Genomic DNA, 26,388 nt, shown 5'->3' on the forward strand with positions numbered 1-26,388 from the left:
GGGTGGAAGCCTAAGACTGCTGAACACCCAGCCCTGGAGGTCTGCTTTGGAACAAAGACAACATTGTGTGGTGCTCTGGAGGTTGGTGGGGCTGGGGAGCTGGGTCAGGTGGAGTGCTTGAGAGACTGAGATTCTGGCTGTTTGTGAAGGACGCGGATCCACATCCGGCTGCTCTAGGATAAAGGGAAAGGCAGGCGGTCTGAGGCTTTCGAGCAGTGAGAGGGCTGCTGAAGGGGTGGGGTTTGCACAGAGCTTGCTGTGCAGGAGAAGGGATAGAGGGACAAGGTTGTCTGGGTGCGCTCTGCCCGGCAGGTTGGGAACTCTGAAGAGCCTCAACTGCTCCATCCCCCTGGCTGACTACTCAGCTCCGAGGCCCCCCACTGTAACATGCAGTTTGCTGCACCTTCCTCCAGGCCTGCTGGCACCGGCTCGCAAACCGGCAGTCACTGCCCTGGCGTCAGGCCAGCCAGAGGGAGGCCCCACCTATAACAGCTAGAGACGTCAAGCACAGAGGCTTACACCTGTGTGCTCAGCCCACTGGCTCGGACACTGGAGACAGGCACTGCGGCCAGGAATCAGGAAACAGATCTTTCCTCCCCCTAGAGACCAGTGCCACTCCCCTATGACCCCCAACTTCACTCTAGGGGCTGAGCAACTCCAGAGCTTCTGGGCACGAGTGGGCACCTCATAGAAATATAAAACATCAAAAGAGCATGGTTTAGACCAAAATCTCACAAACTCCAGAAAAAGGGCCAAATGAAACTGAACTCACCAATCTTCCTGAAAGACAGTTCACAATAAAAATCATAAACATGCTCATGGAGGTACAAAAAAATATTCAAGAACTGAGGAATGAATTTAAGATGGAGATTCAATCATTAAGAAATTCCATATCTGAAATGAAACATACATGGAGGGATTTAAAAGCAGGCTGGATGTAGTAGAAGAGACGGTAAATGGAACAGAAATTAGAGAAGAGGAATACAAAGAAGCTGAGGCCCAGAGAGAAAAAAGGATCTCTAAGAGTGAAAAAATATTGAGAGAACTGTGTGACCAATCCAAACGGAACACTATTCACATTATAGGGGTACCAGAAGAAGAAGAGAGGGAAAAAGGGATAGAAAGTGTCATCAAGGAGGTAATTGCTGAAAACTTCCCCAATATGGGGAAGGAGATACTCTCTCAAGCCATGGAGGTGCACAGATCTACCAACACAAAGGACCCAAGGAAGACAGCATCAAGACATATAACAATTAAAATGGCAAAGATCAAGGATAAAGACAGACTTTTATAAGCAGCCAGAGAGAGAAAAAAAATCATATACAAAGGAAAACCCATCAGGCTATCATGAGATTTCTCAACAGAAACCATACAGGCCAGAAGGGAATGTCATGATATATTTAATGCAATGAAGCAGAAGGGCCTCGAACCAAGAATACTCTACCCGGCAAGGTTATCATTTAAATTTGAAGGAAGGATGAAACAATTTTCAGAGGGGCAAAAGCTGAGAGAATTTGCCCCCCACAAACCACCTCTACAGTGCATTTTGGACTGACTGCTATAAATGGAAGAATTCCTAAGGCTAAATAGATGTCACTAGGGGAAATAAAACCACAGCAAAGTAGAACAATTAATTACTAAGCAGATGCAAAATCAAATCAACTAACCAAAAAGTCAATCAATAGCATACAAGGTGAGTTAAACTAGACTGTTAGATAGTAAGGGAATTACCATTGAACCTTTGGTAACCACGAATCTAAAGCCTGCAATGGCAATAAGTACATACCTATTGATAATTACCCTAAATGTAAATGGTCTGAATGCACCAATCAAAAGACACAGAGTCACTGAAGGGATAAAAAAACAAGACCCGTCTATATGTTGCCTACGAGAGACTCACTTAAAACACAAAGACATACACAGATTGAAAGTAAAGGGATGGAAAAAGATATTTCATGCAACTAATAGGGAGAAAAAAGCAGGAGTTGCAGAGCTTCTATCAGACAAAATAGACTGCAAAACAAAGAAAGTAACAAGAGACAAAGAGGGACATTACATAATGATAAAGGGGTCAGTCCAACAAGAGGATAAAACTATTATAAATACCTCTGCACCTAACACAGGATCACCTACATATGTGAAACAAATACTAACAGAATTAAAGGGGGAAATAGAATGCAATGCATTCATATTAGGAGACTTCAAAACACTACTCACTCCAAAGGACAGAACAACCAGACAGAAAATAAGCAGAGAGACAGAGGCACTGAACAACGTATTAGAACATAATCAAGTGGGATTCATCCCAGGGATGCAAGGATGGTACAACACTCGAAAATCCATCATCATCATCCACCACATCAACAAAAAGGACAAAAACCACATAATCATCTCCATAGATGCTGAAAAAGCATTCAACAAAATTTAATACCCATTCATGATAAAAACTCTCAACAAAATGGGTATAGAGGGCAAGTACCTCAACATAATAAAGAACATATATGACAAACCCACAGCCAACAGTATACTTAACAGCAAGAAGCTGAAAGCTTTTCCTTTAAGATTGGGAACAAGACAAGGATGCCCACTCTCCCCACTTCCATTCAAATTAGTTCTGGAGGTCCTAGCCATGGCAATCAGACAACACAAAGAAATAAAAGGCATCCAGATTGGCAAGGAAGAAGTTAAACTGTCCCTGTTTGCAGATGACATGATATTGTACATAAAAAATCCTAAAGAATCCACCCCAAAACTACTAGATCTAATATCTGAACTCAGCAAAGTTGCGGGATACAAAATTACTACACAGAAATCTGTTGCATTCCTGTACACTAATGATGAACTAGCAGAAAGAGAAATCAGGAAAACAATTCCATTCACAATTGCATCAAAAAGAATAAAATACCTAGCAATAAACCTAATCAAGGAAGTGAAAGACCTATACTCTGAAAACTGCAAGACACTTATGAGAGAAATTAAAGAAGATACCAATAAATGGAAATACATCCCGTGCTCATGGATAGGAAGAATTAATATTGTCAGAATGGCCATCCTGCCTAAAGCAATCTACAGAGTCAGTGAAATCCCTATCAAAATACCAACAGCATTCTTCAACAAATTAGAGCAAATAGTTCTAAAATTCATATGGAACCACAAAAGACCTCGAATAGCCAAAGCAAGCCTGAGAAGGAAGAATAAAGTAGGGGGAATTACGCTCCCTGACTTCAAGCTCTACTACAAAGCCACAGTAATCAAGACAATTTGGTACTAGCACAAGAACAGACCTAAAGACCAATGGAACAGACTAGAGAGCCCAGATATAACCCAAGCATATATGGTCAATTATTATATGATAAAGGAGCCATGGATATACAATGGGGCAATAACAGCCTCCTCAACAGTTGATGTTGGCAAAACTGGACAGCTACATGTAAGAGAATGAAACTGGATTATTGTCTAACCCCACACACAAAAGTAAACTCAAAATGGATCAAAGACCTGAATGTACGTCATGAAACCATAAAACTCCTAGAAAAAACACAGGCAAAAATCTCTTGGACATAAACATGAGCAAGTTCTTCAAGAACATATTTTCCCAGGCAAGGTAAACAAAAGCAAAAATGAACAAGTGGGACTATATCAAACTAAAAACTTCTGTACAGCAAAGGACACCATCAGTAGAACAAAAAGGCATCCTACAGTATGGGAGAATATATTCATAAATGACATATCCGATAAGGGGTTGAGGTCCAAATTATATAAAAAGGTCACATACCTCAACAAACAAAAAGCAAATAATCAAATTAAAAAATGGGCAGAAGATCTGAACAGACACTTCTCCAAAGAAGGAATTCAGATGGTCAACAGGCACATGAAAAGATGCTCCACATCACTAATCATGAGACAAATGTAAATTAAAACCACAATGAGACATCACCTCACACCAGTTAGGATGGCCACCATCCAAAAGACAAACAACAACAAATGTTGGTAATGATGTGGAGAGAGGGGAACCCTCCTACACTGCTGGTGGGAATGTAAATTAGTTCAACCATTGTGGAAAGCAGTATGGAGGTTCCTCAAAAAACTAAAAATAGAAATACCATTTGACCCAGGAATTCCACTCCTAGGAATTTACCCTAAGAATGCAGGAGCCCAGTTTCAAAAAGACATATGCATCCCTATGTTTAATGCAGCACTATTTACAATAGCCAAGAAATGGGAGCAACCTAAGTGTCCATCAGTAGATGAATGGATAAAGAAGAGGTGGTACATATAACAATGGAATATTATTCAGCCATAAGAAGAAAACAAATCCTACCATTTTAAACAACATGGATGGATCTAGAGGGTACTATGCTCAGTGAACTAGGCCAGGTGGAGAAAGACAAGTATCAAATGATTTCACTCATCTGTGGAGTATAAGAACAAAGAAAAAACTGAAGGAACAAAATAGCAGCAGACTCACAGAACCCAAGAATGGACTAAAAGTTACCAAAGGGAAAGAACTGGGGAAGATGGGTGGAAAGGGAGGTATAAGGGTGAAAAAGGGGCATTATGATTAGCACACATAATGTAGTTGGGGGGGAACGGGGAAGGCAGTATAACACAGAGAGGACAAGTAGTGACTCTATAGCATCTTACTACACTGATGGACAGTGACTATAATAGGGTATGTGGTGGGGACTTGATAATAGGGGCAGTGTAGTAACCATAATGTTGCTCATGTAATTGTACATTAATGATACCAAAATAAAATAAAGTTAAAAATAATAATAATAAAGCACATGTTTTGGCTAGGCTGTGCATTTCAGAAGGCAATTTATAGGCCTTCCACACACTAAAGAGGTACAAATATGCATTTGCATGAAGTATAACATGCCTTCCTTAGCATGGATATGCTATAAAAATGTCCACGATCTCACTCTAGTGTTACCACTCATTTCACTGATCCCTGAAAGTTCCTAGTTAGTAGAGAAAGGAACTGTGACTTAGCAAGATGCTGCATGGGGAATGCTAACAGATATTATGTGTATTATTTGGGTTAGAGTACAGACTCCTTACTATGTCAGACTCTTGCAGTCCTTTCTGAATACTGGGTATCACCAGTTCACCAGAAGAATCTGACATTGGCACTTGCTGAGTGATGAAGGTTTGATCTTGAAGCTTACTTTCATCCCTGCAACAATGACAAAGTAAAAGACCCATTAACAACCATAAATGTGGAACTTGGTTCAGAACAACAGGCTTATCATACTACTCACTCAAATTCCCACAAGTGTAAGATATCCATTTACACCATTGTGATCAGGCTCCCATTCATTGCTTTGTCTAGAGAGACCTTACCCAAATTCCTTCCTTTCTCCACTGTCAGGAACAACATAGTCTGGAACTGGAGGCTTACAACTCTGGCTGTATTTCCTGTGGTGGGTAAAAGTTAACAATGAGGCAGTGTCTTTTCATGCCTCATATTTCAACTAAGTGAAATGCTTCAGCTAGATACACTTATTTTCAAAAGGGAGCTTTTATACACATATAGAGGCAGAATAATGTGAGGCAAGTTAATATAAACATATATTCTCTTACAGTAGAGACATGCTGAACTTAAGAAATGGAAATATTTATGGAGATTATCATGTTGAAGATACTCACATAGGAGCTATTAATGGTGAAGGTTAAGATTGAATCAGAGTACAGACCAGAAAAATGGACAGAAAAACTCCCTTCCCATAAAAAGAATGAAGTTACCTAATGGAGATAGACCGAGTGTGAAAATTTCTCCTTAAATTTTGGAAAGTCTGGATTAAGAACAGGAAATAAAAATGTGTCTAATTCAATCATTTAATTGGGAAGTGAGCTCAACAGAATTATAGAAAGTATATTGTTATGCTGACTCGCCAGCAGATAAAGACATCCACTCCTGAAATTTGTCCTTAATGCATATGAAAGCATAAACCCTTTTAATATCTGGCTGCATTAAATAGTCATGATGATAAATGAAAAAAATATACTTTAGATACTATTAGTGCCTGAGTTACACAGAGCCAGAGTGGTAGCTAATGACCTAAGGGTACAGTTTATTGGTCATATTCAACTTTGTTCAATCACAAAGAAAATATTATACTGTTGGATTTACAATCATATACAATCAACTGTGGACTCTTACCAATTCCTAATTACCCCACTTGCCTTGATAGACCTTTTATCATCTAAATACCTGCCAGTCTGGGTCGAGCTTTCTCATTTAATCTCATCATGATCTCAACATTTCATTGTTCTATTGCTATCTTCTTCCTTCATCCAGCTCTGGGCATGAGATTCCAACAGGCTTAGACAGCATTCCACTTGTGACCAGGTTCATTGCTTTGGTGCTAAAGATTTCACTCAAATACCTTGGTTTTTCCAGTTGAAAAAAACACAGCATGGAACTTGTGGCCTGGAACTCTGGCTGTATTTTCCGGGGTATGGAAGTCAATTCACAATGAGACAAACATTATGCACCTACCTCCACCTCTTTAATAAAACTCTTTGGAAGGCTACCAGAGACACAAAGCCATTTCAAAATCCTCCATCTTCCATTACCTTATGATTCTTTCAATTCTTCTATTTTGGTTTATTCTTCTTTGTTGACTTGTTCATTAATTGTGGTTATTCCTAAAGGTTCTAGCCTCAGTTCTTTACTCCTTTACCTTCATCTGCTCTGCTAAACTACCAATTTTCACTGAATATACTCAAATCTCCCACCCTAAACTCTCATCTGTATTCCAATCACTATTTACAAATGCCCTAAGTATTTTTCACTTCAATATACTGTCAATATCAATATATTCCTAGTTCAACACTGAAAATACTACTTTTTATTTCTTTTGCCTAGAATGTTTTTTCCTCTCTCCTTTTGTTCCTATTTACCTTTTAGAGGTCAGCTCAAACTTTTACTTCCTCAGAACATTTCCTGACCTCTTCAATTAGGTCAGACTCCCCTAACTTAGGCTTTCTTACCATTATATACTACTCCTCTGAGCCTATGACATATTTGTTCTCTTATATTTATTTGTGTGACAATTTGAATAATGTTTTTCTGCCCATGTAGACCATAATCCCTACAGTTGGACATGATGTCTTTATTTGCTCAACACTACATCCTCAATAAATAGTAGGCACTTAATATGTATATTAATTATGTTAAATATGTTAAATTAATTAATGGATGGAGATTGGATTAAAGATGGTGGAGTGAGAGGAGAGACAGAGGCTTCCTCCTAAAACTAGATACAATTAGAAAATATAGTTGGAGCAACTAATCCTGAGAGAGCATCAGGAAAGAGGACGGCGCCAGACTGCATAAACCTGGAGAAAAGAGCAGACCTCACAGAACAGGGTAACATACCAAAGCTGTGGCCAGGCGGGACCCAAGTCCTTCCCCCACCCCAGCTCACTGGCAGGAGGAAGAGAAACAGAGCAGGGAGGGAGTGGAAGGCCTGGGACTGCTGAATACCTAGCTCTGGAGATCTGCTCTGGGAGCGCAAACCTACATTTCATGGTGCTTTCATGATAGTCTCATGACTACCGGGTTGGAAAGTTAATACAGGCAGAGTTCCTGGGGAGACTAGGATGCTGGCCGCTTGTGGAAAGCAGGGATCCATATCCGGCTGCTCTGGAACAAAAGCTTATACCTGTGTGCTCAGCCCACTGCTTAAGGCAGTGGAGACAGGCCCAGCAGCCGGAAAGTGGGGAACAGCTCTTTACTACCCCCAGGCACCAATACCACTCCCCTGTGACCCCCCGACATTGCTTCAGGGGCTGCGCAGCTCCAGAGTAGAGCTTCTGGACACTAGAGGGCGCCATATACAAATATGAAATGCCAAATGAACCTGGTCCACGGTAAAAGTAATATAACTCTGGAGAAAGATTTAAATGACATGGACCTTATGATTCTTCCTGAAAGGGAGTTCAAAATAAAAAACATCAACATGCTAATGGAGGTACGGAAAGATATTCAAGAACTCAGGAATGAATTCTGGTTGGAGATCCAATTGCTGAAGAGCATGATGGAGGGTACTAAAAGCAGGTTGGATACAGTGGAGGAGACAATAAATGAAATATATACTAGAGAAGAGGACTACAAAGAAGCTGAGGAACAGAGAGAAAAAAGGATTTCTAAGAATGAAAGAATATTGGGAGAACTGTGTGAACAATCCAAATGGAACAATATTCGCATTATAGGGATACCAGAAGAAGAAGAGAAAGAGAAAGGGAAAGAAAGTGTCTTTGAGGAGGTAGTTGCTGAAAACGTCCCCAGTCTGGGGAAGGAGACAGTCTCTCAGGCCATGGAGATCCACAGATCTCCCAACACAAGGGACCCAAGGAAGACAACACCAAGACATACAATAAAAAACTGGCAAAGATCAAGGATAAGGACAGACTATTAAAAGTAGCTAGAGAAAGAAATAAGATCACATACAAAGGAAAGCCCATCAGGCTAACATCAGACTTCTCAGCAGAAACCTTACAGGCCAGAAAGGAGTGGCATGATGTATTTAATGCAAGAAGCAGAAGGGTCTGGAACCAAGATTACTTTATCCAGCAAGATTATCATTGAAATTTGAAGGAGGGATTAAACAATTTGCAGATAAGCAAAAGCTGAGAGAATTTGCCTCCCACAAACCATCTCTACAGTCTATTTTGAAGGGACTGCTATAGATGGAAGTGTTCCTAAGGTTTAATAGCTGTCACCAGAGGAAATTAACCACAGTAAAGAAAGTAGAACAGCTAATTACTAAGCAAATGCAAAATTAAATTAACTATCCCCAAAGTCAATCAAGGTATAGACAAAGAATACAGAATATTATGCCTAATATATAAAGAATGGAGGAGGAAGAAAAAGGAGGAGAAAAAGAAAAGAACCTTTAGATTGTGTTTGTAACAGCATCTTAAGTGAGTTAAGTTAGACTCTTAGATAGTAAGGAAATTAACCATGAACTTTTGGTAACCACGAATCTAAAGTCTGCAATGGCAATAAGTACATACCTATTGATAATCACCCTAAATGTAAATGGACTGAATGCACCAATCAAAAGACATAGAGTCACTGAATGGATAAAAAAACAAGACCCATCTATATGCTGCCTACAAGAGACTCACTTTAAACCCAAAGACATACACAGACTAAAAGTAAAGGGATGGAAAAAGATATTTCATGCAACTAACAGAAAAAAGCAGGAGTTGCAATTCTTGTATCAGACAAAATAGACTTAAAAACACAGAGAGTAACAAGAGACAAAGAAGGACATTACATAATGATAAAGGGGTCAATCCTACAAGAAGATATAACCATTATAAATATCCATGCTCCCAACACAGGAGCACCCACATATGTGAAATAAATACTAACAGAATTAAAAGGGGAAATAGAATGCAATGCATTCATTCTTGGAGACTTCAACACTCCACTCACTCTGCAGGACAGATCAACCAGACAGAAGATAAGTAAGCAGACAGAGGCACTGAACAACACAATAGAACAGATGGACCTAACAGACATCTACAGAACTCTACACCCAAAAGCAACAGAATACACATTCTTCTCAAGTGCACATGGAACATTTTCAAGAATAGATCATATACTAGGCCACAAAAAGAGCTTCAGTAAATTCAAAAATATTGAAATTGTACCAACTACTTTCTCAGATCACAAAGCTATGAAACTAGAAATAAATTACGCAAAGAAAATGAAAAATCCCACAAACACATGGAGGCTTAACAACATGATCCTAAATAACCAATGGATCAATGACCAAATAAAAACAAAGATCAAGCAATATATGGAGACAAATGACAACAATAATTCAACACCGCAAAATCTGTGGGACGCAGCCAAGGCTGTGCTAAGAGAAAAGTATATTGCATACAGGCCTACATCAAGAAAGAAGAACAATCCCATATAAGCAGTCTAAACTCACAATTAATGAAACTAGAAAAAGAATAATAACTGAGGCCCAAAATCAGTAGAAGGAGGGACATAATAAAGATTAGGGCAGAAATAAATAAAATTTAGAAGAATAAAACAATAGAAAGAATCAATGAAAGCAAGAGCTGGTTCTTCGAGAAAATAAACAAAATAGATAAACCCCTCACCAGACTTATCAAGAAAAAAAGAGAGTCTACACACATAAACAGAATCAGAAATGTGAAAGGAAAAATCACTACAGATACCACAGAAATACAAAGAATTCTTAGAGAATACTATGAAAAATTATATGCTAACAAACTCAATAACCTAGAAGAAATGGACAACTTTCTAGAAAAATACAACCTTCCAAGGCTGACCAAGGAAGAAACAGAAAATCTGAACAGACCAATTACCAACAATGAAATTGAACTGGTAATCAAAAACCTACCTAAGAACAAAATTCCTGGACCACATGGCTTCACCGCTGAATTTTATCAAACATTTAGTGAAGACCTAATACCCATTCTCCTTAAAGTTTTCCAAAAAATAGTAGAGGAGGGAATACTTCCAAACTCATTCTATGAGGCCAGCATCACTCTAATACCAAAACCAGGCAAAGACACCACAAAAAAAGAAAATTACAGACCAATATCCCTGATGAACATAGATGCAAAAATACTCAACAAAATATTAGGAAACCAAATTCAAAAATACATCAAAAAGATCATCCATCATAATCAAGTTGGATTTATGCCAGGAATGCAAGGATGGTACAACATTCGAAAATCCATCAACATCATCCACCACATCAACAAAAAGAAGGACAAAAACCACATAATCATCTCCATAGATGCTGAAAAAGCATTCGACAAAATTCAACATCCATTCATGATAAAAACTCTCAACAAAATGCATATAGAGGGCAAGTACCTCAACATAATAAAGGCCATATATGACAAACCCACAGCCAACATTATACTTAACAGCAAGAAGCTGAAAGCTTTTCCTTTAAGATTGGGAACAAGACAAGGATGCCCACTCTCCCCACTTCCATTCAAAATAGTTCTGGAGGTCCTAGCCATGGCAATCAGACAACACAAAGAAATAAAAGGCATCCAGATTGGCAAGGAAGAAGTTAAACTGTCCCTGTTTGCAGATGACATGATATTGTACATAAAAAACCCTAAAGAATCCATTCCAAAACTACTAGATCTAATATCTGAATTCAGCAAAGTTGCAGGATACAAATTACTACACAGAAATCTGTGGCATTCCTATACACTAACGATGAACTAGCAGAAAGAGAAATCAGGAAAACAATTCCATTCACAATTGCATCAAAAAGAATAAAATACCTAGGAATAAACCTAACCAAGGAAGTGAAAGACGTATACTCTGAAAACTGCAAGACACTCATGAGAGAAATTAAAGAAGATACCAATAAATGGAAACACATCCCATGCTCATGGACAGGAAGGATTAATATTGTCAGAATGGCCATCCTGCCTAAAGCAATCTATAGATTCAATACAATTCCTATCAAAATACCAACAGCATCCTTCAACGAACTAGAGAAAATCATCCTAAAATTCATATGGAACCACAAAAGACCTCAAATAGCCAAAGCAATCCTGAGAAGGAAGAATAAAGCAGGGGGAATTACACTCCCCAACTTCAAGCTCTATTACAAAGCCACAGTAATCAAGACGATTTGGTACTGGCACAAGAACAGACCCATAGACCAATGGAACAGACTAGAGAGCCCTGACATAAACCCAACCACATATGGTCAATTAATATATGATAAAGGAGCCATGGACATACAATCGGGAAATGACAGCCTCTTCAACAGCTGGTGTTGGCAAAACAGGACAGCTACATGCAAGAGAATGAAACTGGATTATTGTTTAACCCCATACACAAAAGTAAACTCGAAATGGATTAAAGACTTGAATGTAAATCATGAAACCATAAAACTCGTAGAAAACAACATAGGCAAACATCTCCTGAATAGAGGCATGAGCAACTTCTTCCTGAACCCATCTCCTCGAGAAACGGAAACAAAAGCAAACATGAACTCATGGGATTACATCAAACTAAAAAGTTTTTGTACGGCAAAGGACACCATCAACATAACAAAAAGGCATCCTACAGTATGGGACAATATATTTGTAAATGACATATCTGACAAGGGGTTAACATCCAAAATATATAAAGAACTTACACACCTCAACACCCAAAAAAGCACGTAACCCAATTAAAAAATGGGCAGAGGATATGAAGAGACAGTTCTCCAAAGAAGAAATTCAGATGGCCAACAGACACATGAAAAGATGCTCCACATCACTAATGATCAGGGAAATGCAAATTAAAACCACAATGAGCTACCACCTCACACCAGTAAGGATAGCCAGCATTGAAAAGCCTAAGAACAACAAATGTTGGCAAGGATGCAGAGAAAGGAGAACCCTCCTACACTGCTGGTGGGAATGTAAATTAGTTCAACCATTGTGGAAAGCAATATGGAGGTTCCTCAAAAAACTAAAAATAGAAATACCATTTGACCCGGGAATCCCACTTCTTGGAATATACCCAAAGAATACAACTTCTCAGATTCAAAAAGACATATGCACCCCTATGTTCATTGCAGCACTTTTTACAATAGCCAAGATATGGAAGCAACCTAAGTGTCCATCAGTAGATGAATGGATAAAGAAAATGTGGTACATATATACAATGAAATACTATTCAGCCATAAGAAAGAAACAAATCCTACCATTTGCAACAACATGGATGGAGCTGGAGGACATTATGCTCAATGAAATAAGCCAGGCGGAGAAAGACAAATGCCAAATGTTTCCCTCATTTGTGGAGCATAACAATGAAGCAAAACTGAAGGAACAAAAATGGCAGCAGACTCAGAGACTCCAAGAAGGAACTAGTGGTTACCAAAGGGGAGGGGTGTGGGAGGGCAGGTGGGGAGGGAGGGAGAAGGGGACTGAGGAGTATCATGTTTATTACACATGGTGTGGGGGATCACGGGGAGAAAAGTGTATCATAGAGAAGGCACATAGTGGATCTCTGGCAACTTGCTGCACTGATGGACAGTGACTGCATTGGGGTATGGGTGGGGACTTGATAATATGGGTAAATGTAGTAACCACATTATTTTTTCATGTGAAACCTTGATAAGAGTGCATATCAATCATACCTTAATAAAAATTTTTTTAAAAATTAATTAATGGATGGATTCAGTAAATTTAAACATTTCCCTCATGCTGGCTTTCCAGATATTTCATTTGTCTTTCATACTATCATTCTTGCATTTCTTAAGCTAAAAACCTTACACATTTATATATTTTTCTTTTCTCCTTTTGTCTGTTATCACCAACTCCTGTTTCTCCTTCTTAAGTATCTTAGTTTCTCCCTTTATTCCCAACTGCTCCCACTCTTGTCTAAACCCCTCACCATCACATGCCCATAGTAGTACAGCTTCTGCTGGTCTTTAATTCTTATTTTTGTCTTCCAATCCATCACACATGCCACTGTGTAAGGTTAAGTTCAGCTATGAGAACAATGAATGACCTGTGAACCCTTCTAGTGAGGAGTATGAGATTATGGCTTGTTGCTCTTTGTATTTTTCAAGACAGGAAAGTATGTTACACTACTCTAGAATAGCTTAAATTCAGGCACATCACAATTTAATCTATAAATTAAACCTTAATTCTAATTACTAATTATTCTCTAGATCTCCAAATTTCCTAAAGTCAGGCAGTTTTTCCTTAATGCTTCCTAAACACCCCACACCCATTCCTACTTCTGGGCTTCTGCTGTCTACTAAGTCCCTCGCCTGATGTGTCCTCCCCTCTACTATCCCACTATCCTAAAGGTACCCCACAGTCACACTCTTTCAGTCTTCCTGACTGAAATCTTCCCTGATTCTAGCCCATCGCCATACTGTCTAACTTCAATTATATTTTAGTGTGCCACCTAATTTTTTTCCTATATTTTGTTTATATTTTTAGCTATATTTTGTTTGGGCAACCAGTTTATAAATTCTTTGAGATCAAGGGCAATGTCTCCTAATTCTTTTGAATCTCCACAGTGCCTAACAATGGCAAGCATGTAACAAGCAATCATAAGTGGTTGATTTATTTTAGCTATTTTATAGTTTGTTGCTAGGGTTACAGTCAATGATAAATCATAGTAGAGAAAGAGAGTAAAACTAATCATCAAAAGGCTTATGTGGAGTATTTGTGGATTTCTGTTTTCCTTTCTAGGTCTTTTTCTTGGTTCTAGAGATTCTCTTGATTAGCAATAAGCTTAAAAATCATTTACTTATCTTTGCAGACCAATAAAATCTTAACAATTACTATGCTTCTCTTCAGTTACCACTCATTCATCTGAGCAATACTGAATTTCTTAGCAGGCATTATCTTAAACATTTAAGATTAATCTTTTTCCTCCCTCCTTTATTTAATCTTTCATTTTCATGTCATTCATTCATCTTCCATTTATCTCTGGGAGTTCCAATAGCTCAGCAGTATGACCCTTTCATATATTTTCCTTTCCCATTCCTTTAACTCTAAGTGAGAATAAGATCACTGTTCCTACGTGACGTCTGGGTTTGATGACAAACCATGGTATTTCACTACAGAAAATAAGGAGTTACCTAGGAACAAAACCATTCATTTTTGCGAAGAGCAACCTCAAGACTTTTTCCTTCTGCTCCCAAGTCAAATCTCCAATATCCACATTTCCTTGAATACCTGTCCTGGAAAGTTTCAAAGAAAAAGTGAAATGGAAAAATATGGTCAAAGTATCTCTTTTTAAAAAGTACAAAATATGTAAACATGAGAAAAGATCATTTCCAAGGCACAATTGAGTATCATGAGGTTTCTAAATTAATGACTATAAATCCATTACAAAATCATAAAGTTGAAAAGGATATCAATATGCCAGCCAACTGTAAATGGTATGTAGTCATTACAATGAAAATAAAAACTATAACAACATGTAAAATTTTGTGCTCAAACACTAAGCAAATAAGCAAAACAGAAAGTTGTAATATAGAATTATGTATCTAGATACACGCAAAGATAAAAGGAATAAGAGAAAAGCCAGTTGTTTGGTAAAAGCATTAATAAATTCCTCTTAACATTTCTTTTTGTATTAGATATTTTACTTGAAAATAGAGTGACAAAAGATAAATTTAGAAAATAACATGTAACTGGTCTAGTCTATTTTCTTAAATCCAAATAAGACTGCAACTAAGCTTTTCAGGCAGGTCTTATACTATAACTTCCTGAGAGGATTCATCTTCTACTTGCTATTTACAAAAGCTAGCTGACATGCAGATGGAGTATTGATGTATAATGTAAGTAATATTTTTGCATATAGGACAATTGGCTAGTTTTCCTTGAAAGTTTAGGTTTTGCCTTATGATCACCATATACTTCAATTATCCTACCCAAATCTGCCTTTTAAGCAGATGATGTAATAATATTTTTATCACCCTGTCTACCCTGCTGGTAGAGACGACACTGAGGTTAAAGTGATAAGTTGCTCAATAGCAAAAATGTCACACAGAAGGCAGAATAGGAGTTCAGTTTCCACAATAACAGTGTGGAGAATCATTTTATGTACCTTCCTAAGAAAACTTACATACCACTTAATATACAGTAGACAAAAAAAAATGTAAAAGAAACTGCCTTATGTATGGTAAAAGCTTAATTTGCTAGACTTACTAAATAAAAAAGAAGACATTACAGTGAATCTCTTGGTAACAAAAGTGTTATTTCAGACTTCTGAATATGGCAAGTAGGTAAAAAATTTATTCTATGGACATTTTTGAAGAAAAGTCTTATCTTTCAGAAACCACTGACTATGTCCAACCTTCCCAACAGCTGTATGATTTAAAACAAACTATAAATCAGTCAATTAAAAAATAACAAGGCAGAAAACACACTTGGAAGCACTCTTAATAAGATGTAAAGTACATTGTAGTAGGGAGTCCTTTTAAGTTTCTTAAGGCCTTTAAAAAATCTAATTGCATTGGGATATAAAATGTAATTTTTTTTCAGAATAATCTTTAAACTGCACAAATTTAATCCATGGCTTATAGGGGGAAGAGTGCTCTAACACACAAAATGTTAATGGGAAACAATTATTGTATGTAGTCTACAACTGTCTCAAACATTCTGCTGCCTTTATTAGTGACAGCAGATCTCTATAGTGTATTTTGGAAACTTGTGAGGAGTTTTGGTTAATATAATGATGGGAGGCACTATAGGGTGTCCTCTAATTCATGAAACAGTTTTGTACAACAAAGAATTGTTACAACTGTTACAACTGTTATATTTTTTATTATGTTTAGCTAGATATTTTTGTCAATGAATTTCATTTCAGAATAGAAAAGGGAACATTACAAAATATTTGTGAAACTATGTTTATCAAAGCATTTAACCTGAATCAAACCTTTATAACAAATTTGCAGGAAACAAAATAAAGGAACATTTTCAAAGATATTACAATGACATTCTATGGAACAAATAATCTAGTCTCTTTAATAAGTCTGTCATGAAAATATTGGGGGCATCTAAGAATACCTACTAAGTCCCCCACACTATGCTAAATTACAAAGATGAGTGAGACAGTTTCTGTCTCAAGTAACTTACTGAATAATCTATTCAATACTTATATATTATCAAACTGGACTTTTCAGGGGTTTTATTTCTCTAAAAGGCACAAAAATAGCATAAAAGATAAAACATTAAAGCATTATTAGTACCATTTCTCAGCCTCCATAAGATCCTGATTCACACTGTTGGTGCTGTGCTCTCTGCCATGAAACGTTCGAATTTTGGGATATTCAGTTTTTCCTGCACATGCCTTTCTCATTTTGAAATTGAAAGCAGCTTGTGCTACCTGCTTATAATGCTTCTTGTTAAATAGAATCTGTTGTTTCACTTGATGTAGAGCATCTAAAAAGAACCTTTCCACCTCTGTTCTCTCATCCAGTATATTCTTGGCCAGCTTCTTTACTCGATTCATTTCCCTGTCCTTCATCTGAAGAAGTTGCTGCAGTTTGTCAATTTCAACCTGACCAGCTTGGTTCTCTATCACTGCCTGTTGCTGCAGTTTTAAAACTTCAGTCTCAAACTCTCTGGTCATACAAGTCAGGGCATTTTCCAAGCTCACCACCTTTTTCTGAAGAGTTTGAATTTGTGATCTTTGCTGGGTAAGTTGCATTATCTTTTCTTTAACCAACAGGTCATTGATTTCCTAAAATAGAAACACAAGAAATGTGAGAGATTTGTTTTCTTTAATCAAGTTCAGAACTTCATAGTTCCTCATTAATTGCCATTACTTCATGAGATTTGAGTTTGATGTCAGGTTGAGATGGTAATATTTTGGTATCTTTGTTTAGAGAGTAAAAAAACATCCTAGGGTTCTTGTTTGGACTTGTAAAGGCCAGATTTTACTAATTAAGAAACTTTCCTCCCTCTAAAATTCTGAATGGTTAAATACTTTACATCATCAAAAGATTAATTCTAGTATCAGTATGACTATATAGTAAAACATTAATTCAACAACTATATACTGGAAACTGTGGTTGTCTGTTAGCTGCCTATCCCAATATCCATTTTTCCTTTCCTCCGTAATAATAAAATCTCAATTTTATTCAGGCGGGCAGTAAGTTCTGCTGAAAATTCCCAGTCTCCCCTGCAGTTCAAAAGCCATGTAACTAAGTTCTGGTTAATGAGATTTAAGTAGAAATGTGTGTAGAACTTCCAGGAAGACCTCTCAAGGGAGGGGCATACTTTTTTCCTTCTTGTCCTTCTTCCTTCCTGCTGCTTGAGTAATGGTTAGAGCTCCAGAAGTTACTGTGGGCCATGGGGTGACTTTAAGGATGTAAACCACATGTTGCAGAGCAGAGTTAAGGAGCGTGAGACTCAAATAACACTGTGGCACTACCATTCCAGCTCTAGATTGCTCACTTTCAGACTTCCTTTAGGGGAAAAAATAAACCCTTATGTGATGAAGCCATTGTTGTCAGGGCTGTTACTCACAACTGGACTTATTTCTAAGTGATTTGGGGCCAACACTAAGCAAAGTAAAATGAGTATTCTAAGGTAGTAAAGACTAGGAGTTATATTTCTGATATATTCCATATAAAGTCAAGTCTAAGGCTTCTTCTAAGTCATTTAATAACTGATCTTTTCAGGTAAGAGGTACATCATCCAGAAGGAAGAAAAAAGGTCCTCTTGTCTTTATGTATCATTATTATACTCAATTCTTAGTATGCATCCATGCAATCCTTAAAAAAAAGATATCAAAAAGATAGGAAACAAAGTCTAAAAGAGAGTGGGAACCTTTTGTTGTAAAAGGAAAGTCTGAGCCTCTTGTAACTTCTGGGAGTTTTTTTGTAGAGCATCAGCTTCCTTTAGGTGGTATGCAAGAGCTTTCTGAAGATAAACATTCTCTTTAAAAACAGTTCTTCCAGCATTGTTCAGTTGCCTGAAATAGATAGATATAAGATCCCAAAACACAGGCCTAAGTTTCAGCTTTTACCGAACTAGAACAATGACTGATTTATCCCCCAACATTAATAATAATCACCACCAATTATTTAGCTTATGGTGGGTACTCAATAGTTAGGTGGAGATATTGTGACTAAGTGCTCACCAGTGAGAAAGTGAAAAGTGATGTGTTACTTCCAGTCCGAGGCAGTTAAGAGCAGTTATAAAGTTCCCATGCTCTCTCCTGTCCATATGACTGGACATGAAGAACTGCAAGGTGGAAGCGGCCCAGCTTCCTGAATCACCACTGGAACAGAGCTGTCAGACCCATGTTGAATTGTTATGTAAGAAAGAAATAAACTATAGAGACTTGGGAGTTTTTTCAACACAACACAATTTAGTGTCACTTTTAGTAATTTACCTCATACCAACCCTGCATGGTTGCTATTTTTCACCCTATTTTTAAATGAAGAAATTTAATTTCAAAAAGTTTAATCTTCCTACAATCAGTTAGTGTACATGTTGAGAACCAAAGTCTAGTTTTCAAAGCCTAGGTTCTTTCCTCCACACCATGCTTCTACAGAAAGTGTGGATGGAAAAGGGGTAGGGACACAAAAGGAAAGAAACAGTGAGGGAAAGTAAACCAGAAAACTTGAAGCAAGCAAACCAGGAAAGAAGGGGGAAGACAACATGCTAAGAACAAAGCAAACCAGCAAAGAGGTAGGAAAGGCTATTGGAAAGAAAAAGGAGGCCGCAGTCTCTTACACAACAGCCTCATGGTGAGCTCTCTCTGTCAGCATTATTAGCTTCTTCTCAGCCTCTTGTTCTAGTCTGTGCTAAAAAAGAAAATAGGCTGTTTTAAGATAGGGTCATATTTCTAACAACAAATATAAAATACTTCTGTCCAAGTGACCTGACAGGAAGTATTCTAAGTATTGGTGGAAGCCAGCAAAGAGGATAGGGTAAACACAGGAATCTTAGGGCATCTCCCAACTTCTCCATTAAAGAAGCAACATGACATGTAAATAGAACAAAATTCCACATCAGTGTTGGAAAGCAGAGATGAGAGAAATTTCTGCAAAATACAATGTGATAAGAGTTATTTACTTACTCAACAAATTCCTATTGAGCACTAATAGTGTACCAGATTTTTTAAGATACTGTGAACAAAACAGATAAGGTCCCTGTTTTCATGGAGCTTAAATTCTAGGATGAGATCCAAACAATAATAATCATTAAAATGTTTTGAGCATTTACTGTGTTCCAGGCATAGTTCTGTTTACTTCTCACAACAATCCTATGAATTAGATATTGTTACTATCCGCCAAAACAAGGACTCGAGGATACTGAGGAAAAGAGAGGATAGTGACTTGCCCAAAGTCATATAGCTAGTAAGTTGGCAATGCAGGGATTTACATGTAGGCAATGTGATGCTATAATGCCTCTCTAACAAATAAGCAAACAAGACAGTTAATAGACTGTGACAAATACTATAAGTGAAATAAATGGAGCAATGAGATAGATAGTAACTGGGGGAGGTAATTTTTTATTAGGATTTATGGAATCTCTCTCTGAAGAAATGACATTTGAGCTCTGAAGAATGAATGAGAATGAGCCAGAGCTGGAGGAAGAACATTCCAGAATGAGGGAATAGCAAGTACAAAAATATGTGGGTGGGAAAAGGTTTGGTGTTCAAGGAAGAGAGAGGATTAAATGGGAAAATAAAACACCAATAACCTGAGGGAAGTCCTTTCTATGATGGGTGGAACAGGCCACAGTATAAGACAAGTATGCTGCAGCATGAGAGCTTATTAAGTAAAGCTTACTGTCATGAACCAGCAGCACTGGGGCTCAAAACAGCACAGGAGTTTGACTTAACCATAGAGTTCGTACCTAGCATGGTGAGGCAGATAGCTACTGCTGTGGCTGGCCAACCCAATACTCATTCCCATTCTCTTTTTTCCTTCCCTGTTCCCACTAGTGGCTGGCAAAATAAAACATTTATTTCCGAGAATCCATTATAACATGGTTCTGGCCAATGAGATGTAAGATGAAATCTGCTAGGAGCTTCTGAGCAAACTTTTATGGTTACCAGATAAAAGGGACAGATACAGCTAGAGCCTCCTTCTTCCTGCCTTAAATACAGATGAATGTTCAAGCTGCATTACATTTATTTCAACTATGAGGTAAAGGTCAACTGCCATGTACTTCAAAATGTAAAAATCCTACTGATGTAAGCAGTCAGTCAGATATTTGGTAAACTTACCAAGCACTCCTAATGCAACTCCAAGTAGAAGAGGTGAAGCTTAGAGTGGAGTAGACGGAAGAGGCAATTGAAAGCAGCCCATTCCTGAGGACTTCCATTCCTAACAGTGGCAGTGAGTGCCTCTGAGGGGAAGCACCAAGACGCTGCTCCTGCCTGACTCCCAGGTCATTAGATACACTTCAAAGCCACTTTTTAAAGCAAATCCTTTTATCTAAACCTGATACAAGCACTTATTTTGCCCCATCCTCAACTCTCTACATATTGACCAATTTATGAAAAAAACCTATTCAATTCTTCCCTAAGAATGAAAAATTAAAGAAAATATTAAAATAAAGAAAAGTCATGGGGCCTCTAGAAAGACTATGTAGAAGAGAAGTGTTCCAATGTACTCCTCACAATTTGGAGACTTAACTTCAGAGGCACAGAGAAACATGGAAGTTTGTGATGGAACACTTCTGAGACCCCTTTTATTAACAGCCTTAGCTTGCTTTGACTAAGGAAACACCTTCATGTGGACCCGAATGACTTCTCCAATCCCATCTCCTCCATATAGTGTAGTACATGCAGGTTTAGATCCACCAGGGAAACACCAAGCTGAGGGGGATGTGTCCTGAAGCCTTGGTAAGAGAACAATTCCTCTTGAGGATTTCAAGAATCTCTAACTGGGAGGGGAGAAAAGACTAGACATGGAGATATCTAGAATTTGTTTCCTTTTCTCTGTTTTTTTTTTATTTTGGTGAGATTTGGTTACAATCTTCTAATAAGATACCAAATGGAAGGTTGATATGTCTCAGAAGACATATAAATACACTTAGGTGTTCTAGGAAACAAAATATTTCTTAATTAACCCAAATAGGACATACCTTTTCTTCAAAAAACCTGCCTTCCAATCTTCTAAGAGTCTCCTGATGTTTCTGCTCTGTGTTCCTTAAATTCTCCTTCAACTAAAATTAAAATGAAAAAAATAGTCAATAGGAGGAGATTCTCAAGATGGCAGTGTGAGTAGGGTGGCAGAAATCTCCTCCCAAAACCATATATATTTTGAAAATACAGAAAGTACAACTATTCCTAAAAGAGTGATCAGAAGATACAGTACACCAGTCAGGCTACATCTGCATTGGTGAGAACTCAACATCTCATGGAAAAGGGTAAGATACAAAGCTGTGATGGGGTGGGACCCGATAACTGCCCCCACCCCAGCTCACCAGCAGGAGGAAAAGAATCAGAGTGGGGAGGGAGTGGAAGCACAGGACTACTAAATAACCAGCTCTAGTAATCTGCACCAGGAGCACAGACACACATTGCATGGTGTACTGGATATTAAAGGAACAGAAAAGCAAAATCTGAGACTAAGACTGCAAACAGGTTCCCACAGCTAGCTGCCCTGGAACAAAGGAAAAGCGGGCGCTTTAAAAGTCTTAAAGGGACAAGGGATTAACAGGTGGACAAAATCATCCTAGTACACTCAGCCCAGCAGGCCGGGAATGTTAAGGAACTTCAGGCACCCTAACCCCCTGGGTGGCAATGCAGCTCCAAAGCCCCTCGTGGTGATAAGCAGCCTGCTGTTCATTCCCCTCTGCCATCACTGCAAGCAAACTGATTGTCTCCGCCATTGCTGCAGAACACCTGGGAAGCAGCCACACCACACAGCAACCACAGAGGCTTTTCCCTGTGCACAGCTAACCAGCCCAGACCCAGAAGCTTCCCCCTGCATGCAGTTGAGTGGCACAGACAATGGAGACCAGTGAAGAGTGCAGCAAGCACAAAAGAGCTCCATTCTCGTGGCAGAACACATGCCGCTCGCCTGCAACCCCCACCAGTGCCTACGCCATCCCAAGGGACACCCTGCCCACGGCAGCTGAGGGGATTAACCCAGAGGCTGCCCCCTGTGTGCGGTTGACTGCAACAGAGAGAGGAGATGGGTACAGAGTCCGGGAAGCATGAAGGGGCTCTGTTTTGGAGGTGAAAACGCGCCATGGGCCAGAGACATTCGCCAGTGCCCTAGGCCATCCTGACAGCTGCCCCGCCCATGGCAGCTCAGGGAATTAACCCAGAGGATGCTCCCTGTGTGAAGTTCACCGGCACAGACAGTGGAGATGGGCAAGGCAACCAGCAAGCAGGAAGGGACTTTGTTCTCCCAGCTGACACACATGCCACACACTGATGATGACACCCATTGTGATGAAAAGGCAGAATAACCTTGTTCAGTCCAAAATCCCTCAAACACCAGAGAGAGGGCTCGGTGAGACTGAAATCACCAATCTTCCTGAAAAAGAATTCAAAATAAAAGTCCTAAGCATGCTGATGGAGCTACAGAGAAATATTCAAGAGCTAAGGGATGAATTCCAGAGGGAGATAAAAGAAATTAAACAAACAATGGAAGGATTTAAGAGCAGACTAGATGAGGTGGAAGAGACTGTTAATGGAATAGAAATCAGAGAACAGGAATACAGAGAAGCTGAAGCAGAGACAGATAAAAGGAGCTCTACGAGTGAGAGACTATTAAGAGAACTGTGTGACCAATCCGAAAGGAACAATATTTTCATTATAGGGGTACCAGAAGAAGAAGAAGAGAGAAAAAAGGGATAGAAAGTGTATTTGAAGAAATAATTGCTGTAAACTTCCCCAATTTGGGGAAATAAATAGTCTCTCAGACTATGGAGGACCACAGATCTCCCAACACAAGGGACCCAAGGAGGACAACACCAAGACATACAATAATTAAAATGGCAAAGATCAAAGACAAGGACAGAGTATTAAAAGCAGCCAGAGAGAGAAGAAAGATCACCTACAAAGGAAAACCCATCAGGCTATCATCAGACTTTTCAGCAGAAACCTTACATGCCAGAAGGGAATGGCATGATATATTCAGTGCAATGAAACAGAAGGACCTCAAACCAAGAATACTGTATCCAGCAAGATTATCATTTAAATTTGAAAGAGGGATTAAACAATTCTCAGATAAGCAAAAGTTGAGGGAATTTACCTCCCACAAACCATCTCTACAGTGTATTTTAAAGAGACTGCCCTTGATGGAAGTGTTCCTAAGGCTAAAAAGATGTCACCAGAGAAAATAAAACCAGAGCAAATAAAGTAGACCAACTAAATACTAAGTAAATGCAAAATAAAATCAGCTACCCACAAAATTAGTGAAGGGAAACACAAAGAGTACAGAAAAAAACACCTAACATATAAAGAGTGGAGGAGGAAGAAAAAGGAGAGAAATAAAGAATCATCAGACTGTTTATAATAGCATAATAAGTAAGTTAAGTTAGATGGTTAGATAGTGAAGAAGCTACCCTTGAACCTTTGGTAATCATGAATCCAAAGCCTGCAATGGCAGTAAGTACATATCTTTCAATAATCACCCTAAATGTAAATGGACTGAATGCACCAATCAAAAGATACAGAGTAATAGAATGGATAAAAAAGCAAAACCCATCTATATGCTGCCTACAAGAGACTCACCTCAAATCCAAAGACATACACAGACTAAAAGTGAAGGGATGGAAAAAGATATTTCATGCAAACAATAGGGAGAGAAAAGCAGATGTTGCAGTACTTGTACCAGACAAAATAGACTTCAAAATAAAGAAAGTCATAAGAGACAAAGAAGGACATTACATAATGATAAAGGGCTCAGTCCAACAAGAGGATATAACCATTATAAATATCTATGCAACCAACACAGGAGCACCTACATATGCGAAAAAAATACTAACAGAATTAAAGGAGGAAATAGAATGCAATGCATTCATTTTAGGAGACTTCAATACACCACTCATTCCAAAGGATAGATCAACCAGACAGAAAATAAGTAAGGACACATAGGCACTGAACAGCACACTAGAACAGGTGGCACTAACAGATATCTACAGGACTCTACACCCAAAAGCAGCAGGACACACATTCTTCTCAAGTGCACATGACACAATCTCCAGAATAGACCACATACTACGCCACAAAAAGAGCCTCAGTAAATTAAAAAAGACTGAAATTGTACCAACCAACTTCTCAGATCACAAAGGTATAAAACTAGAAATAAATTGTACAAAGAAAACAAAAAGGCCCACAAACATATCGAGGCTTAACGACATGCTCCTAAATAAACAATGGATCAATGACCAAATTAAAATAGAGATCAAGCAATATATGGAGAAAAATGAAAATAACAGCACAATGCCACAACTTCTGTGGGACACAGCGAAGACAGTTCTAAGAGGAAGGTATACAGCAATCCAGGCCTATTTAAAGAAGGAAGAACAATCCCAAATGAATAGTCTAAATTCACAATTATTGAAACTGGAAACAGAAGAACAAATGAGGCCCAAAGTCAGCAGAAGGAGGGACATAATAAAGATAAGGGAAGAAATAAATAAAATTGAGAAGAATGAAACAATAGAAAATATTAATGAATCCAAGAACTGGTTCTTTGAGAAAATAAACAAAACAGATAAACCCCTACCCAGATTTATTAAGAGAAAAGGAGAATCTACACACATAAACAGAATCAGAATGACGGACACCCCAGAAATACAAAGAACTATTAGAGAATACTACCAAAATCTATATGTTAACAAACTGCATAACCTAGAAAAATACAACCTTCCAAGACTGATCAAGGAAGAAACAGAAAATCTAAACAGACCAATTACCAGCAATGAAATTGAATCAGTAATCAAAAAACTACCCAGGAAGAAAATGGATTCACCATTGAATTTTATCAGACATGTAGAGAAGACATAATACCCATTCTTCTTACAGTTTTCCAAAAAACAGAAGAGGAGGGAATACTTCCAAACTCATTCTACAAAGAGAGCATCACTCGAACACCAAAACCAGGCAAAGATACCACAAAAAAAGAAAACTACAGAACAATATCCCTGATGAAAAAAACTCAACAAAATATTAGCAAGCCGAATTTGAAAATACAAGAGGATCATGCACCATTATCAAGTGGGATTCATCTCAGGGATGCAAGGATGATATAACACGTGAAAATCCATCAACATTATCCACATCAACAAAAAGAAGGACAAAAACCAGATGGTCATTTCCACAGATGCTGAAAAAGCATTCGACAAAATTCAACATCCATTCACGATAAAAACTCTCAACAAAATGGGTATAGAGGGCAAGTACCTCAACATAATAAAGGCCATATATGATAAACCCACAGCCAACATCATACTTAACAGCAAGAAGCTGAAAGCTTTTCCTCTAAGATCGGGAACAAGACAAGGATGCCCACTCTTCCCGCTTTTATTCAACATAGTACTGGAGGTCCTAGCCATGGCAATCAGAAAACACAAAGAAATAAAAGGCATCCAGATTGGTAAGGAAGAAGCTGAACTGTCCCTGTTTGCAGATGACATGATATTGTACATAGAAAACCCTAAAGAATCCACTCCAAAATTACTAGAACTAATATCGGAATTCAGCAAAGTTGCAGGATACAAAATTAATACACAGAAATCTATTGCATTCCTATACACTAACAATGAACTAGCAGAAAGAGAAATCAGGAAAACAAGTCCATTCACAATTGCATCAAAAAGAATAAAATACCTAGGAATAAACCTAACCAAGGAAGTGAAAGACCTATACACTGAAAACTGCAAGGTGCTCCTAAGAGAAATTAAAGAGGACAC

At 38.3% G+C, this 26,388-nt stretch overlaps 1 protein-coding gene across 6 annotated transcripts in view; it reads right to left on the reverse strand.

Moving 5' to 3' along the window:
- BBOF1 (basal body orientation factor 1) overlaps window positions 1-26,388 on the reverse strand; it is a 50,274-nt gene that overhangs the window by 5,571 nt on the left and 18,315 nt on the right. Inside the window, exons 5-11 of one of the 6 annotated variants that reach the window (XM_036913219.2) lie at window positions 21,601-21,681; window positions 19,237-19,307; window positions 18,325-18,469; window positions 16,740-17,233; window positions 14,622-14,723; window positions 5,347-5,421; window positions 5,065-5,179 (exon numbers count right to left, since the gene is read on the reverse strand). In XM_036913219.2, coding sequence (XP_036769114.1) covers window positions 5,065-5,179; window positions 5,347-5,421; window positions 14,622-14,723; window positions 16,740-17,233; window positions 18,325-18,469; window positions 19,237-19,307; window positions 21,601-21,681 — 1,083 coding nt within the window. Of the gene's footprint in view, window positions 1-5,063; window positions 5,180-5,264; window positions 5,422-14,621; window positions 14,724-16,739; window positions 17,234-18,324; window positions 18,470-19,236; window positions 19,308-21,600; window positions 21,682-26,388 lie in introns of those variants that run through there. The other 5 variants (XR_008992444.1, XM_036913220.2, XM_036913221.2 and 2 more) reach the window with 5 other exon arrangements.

Source organism: Manis pentadactyla, chromosome 11 (assembly GCF_030020395.1).
Source record: "Manis pentadactyla isolate mManPen7 chromosome 11, mManPen7.hap1, whole genome shotgun sequence".
NCBI classification, from domain to species: Eukaryota; Metazoa; Chordata; class Mammalia; order Pholidota; family Manidae; genus Manis; species Manis pentadactyla.